The sequence below is a fragment of the Ochotona princeps genome, chromosome 25, assembly GCF_030435755.1.
Source record: "Ochotona princeps isolate mOchPri1 chromosome 25, mOchPri1.hap1, whole genome shotgun sequence".
NCBI lineage: Eukaryota > Metazoa > Chordata > Mammalia > Lagomorpha > Ochotonidae > Ochotona > Ochotona princeps.
Genome location: NC_080856.1, coordinates 21,576,610 through 21,583,535, shown reverse-complemented (window position 1 = coordinate 21,583,535; position 6,926 = coordinate 21,576,610). Strand labels below are relative to the sequence as shown.

General features: G+C 50.0%; 1 protein-coding gene across 2 annotated transcripts in view; it reads left to right on the top strand.

Moving 5' to 3' along the window:
• Positions 1-2,224: 2,224 nt before the first annotated feature.
• Positions 2,225-6,926, top strand: part of TRIM24 (tripartite motif containing 24) — an 84,891-nt gene continuing 80,189 nt past the window's right edge. Inside the window, exon 1 of one of the 2 annotated variants that reach the window (XM_058681320.1) lies at positions 2,225-2,927. In XM_058681320.1, coding sequence (XP_058537303.1) covers positions 2,576-2,927 — 352 coding nt within the window. In that variant the 5' untranslated portion in view covers positions 2,225-2,575. The remainder of the gene's footprint in view (positions 2,928-6,926) is intronic. The other variant, XM_058681319.1, reaches the window with a different exon arrangement.

Genomic DNA, 6,926 nt, shown 5'->3' with positions numbered 1-6,926 from the left:
GTTGGTGCTTCCAAGACCTGGTCACACCCACTGGAGCAGAGCCTCCGATCACCCACCACGCTGTCTCCAAGATTCAGCACCGCTTATTTTGTACCTCGACACGGACTTTCAGAAATGACTTGTATACCAACAGCTTTATGTCTCTGCTCTTTCCATTCTTCAAGCCCCTGCAGGTTGGGGTTTGATAACAAGTATGTAATTTCTGTTATGAGTATAGAACTTTTGAGGGAAGAGAGGAAGATTTTGAACTCATGAATTATGCGTTTAAAATTTTCTTTAACGAAGCCATTTCTGTCCAATGCAGATATTTGCAAATCTTTATATGTAGCGATTCCTTGAAAGACACACCCGTTTTCACTCATTTAAAAAGCAAACCACTCACTTAAAAAAAGTTAACTTCACTTTTTTTTTTTTTTTGGTCGGGGAAATCCTTCAAAAATTCTGGTTTGCAAGAGGACCTTCCCCTGTTCTACTCACATGCATTCACTTATTACAGAGTTGAGTAAACTCAGGTTTGAAAAACTTGATGCTGCCGTGCTGGGACTGTGGACAATGGAATAAGCCGCCTTCAACAGCTGCATCTCATTTGGGCGCCAGACACCTGACTGCTTCACTTGCAATCCGGCAGTTGCTAGTGTTCCTGGAAAAACAGCTGAAGATTGTTCCAGTGCTTGGGCCCTTTGCCCCCATGGAGGACTCCTGGAAGAATCCTGAGGCTCCTGGCTTCTATTGGGGCCATTTGGGGGATACAACAATGATGCAAGATTTACCTAGTGTTCCCCTCTCCTCTTTGTTGTTGTTGTTGTTGTTATTGTTGAAGATTTATTTATTTTTAATTGCAAAGTCAGATATACAGAGAGGAGAGACAGAGAGGAAGATCTTCTGCCTGATTCACTCCCCAAGTAGCTGCAGTGGCCAGAGCTGCACTGATCCGAAGCCAGAAGCCTGGAGCCTCCTCCGGGCCTCCCATGTGGGTGCAGGGTCCCAAGACCTTGGGCCGTCCTCGACTGCTTTCCCAGGCCACAAGCAGGGAGCTGGATGGGAAGTGGAGCAGCTGGGATTAGAACCGGCGCCCATATGGGATCCTGGTGCGTTCAAGGTGGGGACTTTAGCTGCTATGTTATCGCGCCGGGTTTAACTGCTAGGTTATCCCTCCGGGTCCTCCACATTCTCTCTTTCACGTAATACTTTTTTCCTCTTTCCTGTGTGTGCTTCACCACCTCCATTTCAACCTCCCTTGACCATGTTGATCCCTCATAGACCCCTTGTCAGTAGTAAAACCCAAGGTTTCTTGATTAACGAGATTGTGTTACGCCGGGATCTGTTGTGACAGAGATAGCTGCTGCTGTTTGGCTCAGGTCTGGAGCCCCCCCCCCCCAAATTAATCACCAGGAGTCTGATGTCGTAGCAAGCGCACAGGGCGGTTTATTCATGCTTGGGCCCCAACCGTTACCATCACAGTGGCTCCAGGTTGAGACCCCAGACAGGTTGGCGCGGGGTTTTTATCACAATATAGGAAATTCCACACAGTTACACTTGTGATTGGGTAACACACAATTACACTCATGATAGGTTCACTTTTAAAGCTACATAAAGTTACACTCAGGATTGGCCAATCATTCAAAAAGCACATGTTGGCAAGTTTCTATTGAAGAAAAAAAGTTTCAAATAGCGCAAATTGGCGGGCTAAGCAAAGTGGCAGGCTGTGGAGTCTTATCTCTATGAGGCACACGAGGGGCCCTTGCCGCATTTCCCAAAAACACATTTTGCAGAAACAAAACTTGTGCAACTTCTGATTAGGCTAAGGCGGGAGTCACCTAGGCAACATTAGACTAAGGCTGGAGTCACGTAGGCAACTTCAGATCAGGCTAAACGGATAGTTGGAATTCTGAGTTCCCTCAACGAGACAACGTGGAGGTCTGCCTCAAGGGAGGAGCTAACACCAGTGCACCGAATTAGGTGTGTGTTCGTTAACAAACGAAGCCTAATCCTCACAGAGGAGCAACACACACAAAGGGCCAATCAGAGGCCGCGAGTCTCGGTGGCGTTCGGGGGGCGGGGCTGCGAAGGCCCCGCCCACCTCACCGCCTCCCGCTGGCACCGCCCGAGCCTCACGGGCTTCGGCAGGAGCCGCCCCCTTACGAGGCGCGGCGGGGATAGGGCGGCTACGCTGCTCGTCAGCGCTTCAGTTGCTGGAGGAGGGCGGTATGGGCGGGGCCTAGGCTGGGCCTGGAGGCCCGAGAGAAAGGCGGGGAGGCGGGGAGGCGGGGAGGAGGCGAGGGCGGGCTGGGCGGGTTCGACGAGCGCCTCGGCGGTTGGCGAAGCGGCCGGGGTGCTGCCTCCCCGGCGTGAGGAGCGGGGCCCCGCTGACAGATTCCCCCAGCTTCCGGCCTCGCCACCGGGGAGGCGGCTCCCCGGGGGCCCGAGAAAGCTTCTTCGGGTGGCGCTGCCTGCCCGGCTCGCTGGTTCTCCGGCGGGTGGAGCGAGCGGCCTCTGAGGAGGAGGAGGAGGAGGAGGTGGCCGGGGTCGGCGGGCGGAGACTCCCCCTTCGCCGGCGGCCGCGGCGGGCAGGACAATGGAGGCGGCTGTGGAGAAGGCGGCGGCGGCGGCGGCGGCGGCGGCCGCTCCGGCAGCTGCCGCCGGGGGGCCCTCGGCGACGGCGGCGGGCGGAGAGAACGAGGCCGAGAGTCGGCAGGGCCCGGACTCGGAGCGGGGCTGCGAGGCGGCCCGGCTCAACCTGTTGGACACTTGCGCCGTGTGCCACCAGAACATCCAGAGCCGGGCGCCCAAGCTGCTGCCCTGCCTGCACTCCTTCTGCCAGCGCTGCCTGCCCGCGCCGCAGCGCTACCTCATGCTGCCCGCACCCATGCTGGGCTCGGCCGAGACCCCGCCGCCCGCGGGCGGCTCCCTGCCCTTCGCCACCCAAGGTGAGAGCGGGGCGCGGGCGCGGGGTGGAGGCGGGCTGGGGGCTGCGGGGCGGCCGGCGGCCTGGCGATTCGCTGTGCCGTCGGCCGCCAGGGCTGCGCGGCGGGGAGGGCCGGGCGGAGGGGCGGCGGCGGCGGGGACCGGGAGGGCTCTGGCCTGGGCGGGTGTGCGGCGCCCGCCCTGCAACTTCCCCGGGCGCCGTGCACTTGGCCGCGCAGCTGCCGCTCCTCGGCGGGCCGGGGGGCCGAGGGAGCCGGTGCGATCCGCCCCGTATGCGAGCTCGGTCCGAGTGCCCGGGAGCGCGTCCCCGTGTTCCTTGCTGACTGCTAACCGCTGCTTCTGCACAGCTTTGTGCCGGCTCCCTGTGATCCTGATCAGCTCGGGTTCCCTCCCGTTATTTGAGCAGGAGGTGGGGGAGGGAGAGGAAGGATGAAGAGAAAGTGATGGGGACTTTGTTTGAAGGTTGATTGCAGATTGAATGCCAGCTGTTTCCTATCCTGGGTGTTTTTTGGGGGAGCGTTCTTTACCTTAGTGAGGTCCCAAGACTCCTCTCCCCCCTTTTTTGCTGGGGACAAAGGAACTCTGGGACGGTGTTTTGTTGTCTCTTTGGAAGGTTGTATTTTGAGATGGTAAATACTCAAGAGGACTGGAAGCAAGTGAATGTTGAGCCCAGGGTTTTCTTAGGTTTTGTAGACCGCTGCTGTAAGTTAGTTACTGTTCTCTTTGTGGTGTTTGTTACAGTGTTAGGTGACTTTTTGACAGGTAGTTCCCATCGCTGTGGATAACAGGTCAGAAGCATTAAAAGTGTGTGAGAGTAAGCACGGTAATTTTAGTAGACGATTGGAGGCTTTTACATTTTAGTGTTGCAAATATTTGAGCCGCTGCTTTTGAAAAATACAAAGTAACTGAAAAAGTAGCATTTGATTTACACCATTTTAGCGGGAACAGATGATTTAATTAGAGATATGAGCGCTAATTAGGTAATTGTACCAGGTGGGGGGGATGTGAAATTAATGCTTTAAAGAGATTGTGGTCTCAGATTTGTCTCACCGTGTGTTCGGAACAGTGTTTGCTTGTAGGGGACACTTTTCTACGGGTCTGTCTGCTGTGCTGCGGGCAAGGACTGATTGCTCTTTGTTTCTGTTTTTTTTTTTTTTTTCCCAAGGATGTTGTGTAGGGAACAGCCTTGGAAAAAAGAGATAGTGTCTTCCACCAGAGCCAAGGGCAGGCATGCCTGCTGTTCAGAGGATAATGTCTTCCTCTGGAGCCAAACAGGAACCATGATTATTGCCCATCACAGAAGATTAGGGTTTCCCTAGGCGCAGTGTCCTCTCCTGCGACACAGTCCCCTGCCTGTGTAGGTGTCCGGCAGCTTTTTCAAGAGATGCGTTGTGGGAACTGGAACTCTGGGAGTGATTGCAAAAACATGTAGATGCCTTCCTTGGCTGGTGCTGTTGCTGCGAGGAGGCAATAAACTGCCCTTTGTCTCTGACCCTGGAGTCTTAGTCTTGTATTACCATCGGGAAACCAGGAAGCTATTTTGTTAGCTTGCAACTAGGCTACAGTTCTTCACAGGGGTTTACTAGAAAGTGGCCCACCTGTTGGAGAATGAATGCAGGTGAAAGTTAAATCTGAGTTTAAAATTCTTAAACGTTAAGGTTTCTTTGATCATTATCCTTTTGGAGCTGTGAAAGAATTGATTCCTGCATCTGTTTAGATACAAATTCTTGGTTATCTCTTCCTTATATAAAATGATGTACAGTTTGCATAGACCATATTCGTTCTCATTTTATTGCAACCTTTGCTAAATTATTTATAATACTTTGCTATTATGTTGATATTACAAAATACATTGATATTATGCATATGATATGCAGATAGTTACAATATACTGTTATACTGAACATGTACTTATTTTTTGTCATTCTGCTAATTTTTTCTGAATATTTTGTGTGAGGTTTGTTGACTCCATAGATTCTGCAAGTGGACTTTTGTTTTTTAAAGATTTACTTTTATTGGGAAGTCAGATAGAGGAGGAGAGAGAGAGGAAGATCTTCCATCCCATGATTCACTCCCCAAGTGGCTGCAACAGCTAGAGCTGAGCTGAACAGCTGGAGCTGGGCTGATCCAGAGCCAGGAGCCTTTTCTGGGTCTCCCACACAGGTGCAGGGTCCCTGCTTTGCCACACTACAAGCAGGGAGCTGGAAGGGAAGCAAGGCCACCAGGACTTGAACCGATGGCCATATGGCATCCTGGCACATGCAAGCCCACTTGGCTACCCAACTGCGCCCTCTCCTTAACTCTTGACAGTCCTGTAGATTGTCAGGTGAGAGTTCAGAGCAGGTGTTAAAGTATTTGACTTTTTGAGAAGTCTGAACTCTGGATTTTGCTGTAAAATCTCTATAATTAGGTACTGGCAGGTAATAATATTGCTTTGTATGTTCTTCGTATTTACACATGAATATATGTGTGAGTTCATATTATAGGCCATGCAAAATGGATTTGTTGAGGTTGAATTCGCCTTTTTTGCTGTAATTCAGACAGTGGTGTTTAGATACTAACAAAAATCATTTGATTTTGTTAAATGTTAGGTTTCTAGCTACCTCCCTCAAGGCAGTCTGATTCTTGATTGTCTAGTATATATATACTAAGCCCTAGTACTGCTTTAGGTCAAGCTGTATTGTATTTCAAAATACAATTTGTCACAAGAGGATTCTTCAGAAAATTAATTTCAAGATTTGGAATAGTACTTCTCAACACTGCAAGAAAGTTTTCTGTTTGCTGTACAAGTATTGTGAGTGTGCCATTGATGATCTTAAATGAAATTTACGGAAAATATATCCTTCCTAGCAACTTGGCTTAGATAAGTCAGCATGGTATTTTGTTTCATAAAGAAATGTGGGACAAGGGGTTGTGGTACAGTGGGGTAAGTTGCTGCCTGCTGCTGCTCTGGCATCCTGTATCAGTGGGAGTCCCAGCTGTTCCGTGTCCAGCCCAGCTCCCTCCTGTACCTGGGAGAGCAGTGGAGTAGGAACTCTGCCTGCCGTGTAGGAAACCCAGATGGAGTCCTGGGCTCCTGGCTTCAGTCTAACCCAGCCCTGGCCAAAAGAGTAGAAAGATGAACATCATAAGACGTAGTGGCAAAGAATTAATAGCATTTGAGATTGGTCTGTTTTTGTACAAGTTCTGTATGAAATGTGTCGCTCTCCTGTTGATGGAAGTTAGTACAGTAATCCTCCCTTATTTTGAGTTTCTGTTTCAGCAGTTTGTTCTTGGTAAACCACTGTCTGAAAAATATTAAATGGAGGATTCCAGGATTAAATGGCATGCTGCTCTGGGTAATGTTGTGAAATCTGCCTGTGACTTGAATCATCTTTTGTCCCTGTGTACCTGCTACATTAGGACACCTGTCAGTCACTTAGTTGCCTTTCAGTTGTCAATTTGGGCTGCTGTAATGTCAGTGTCTAAGGAAACCTGACTGTGTAGCTTACGGGCGCATCACAAGACCTCCCTCATTGACCTGACTTCATCTGTATCATGTAGGCTTTACAGTATCTTACATCACAAGTGATGATGTAAGTAATATGTATACAATATTCTAAGATTTTGAGAGATTGCATTCACATAACTTTTTAAAATTTGTACTTAGATGAGCTCCTTTTGGTCCACGAGTTTACTGAATGCCTGCAGTGAATCCCTGACTAGGGTCAGGAGCTGAGAACTCGATTCACAGCACCATGTGGCTGACAGACACCCTGCTAGGGTCTGTATGAGAAGGGACTTAGTTCAGCACTAATGGGTTTTGTCCCGGCACACAGGTGCCTTCACTGTGAGGCTCAGTGCCTGCTCCAACTGCAGGATGTTGTTAGTTTTTGTTAGTAACCTCACTGTTTTATGTAACAATTGAAGTTTATCATAGGAATTACATATGGGAGAAAACATTATATATGTGTTTGGTGCTATCTGGTTTCCGGTATCCTCTGTGGATAAGGGGGAATTGC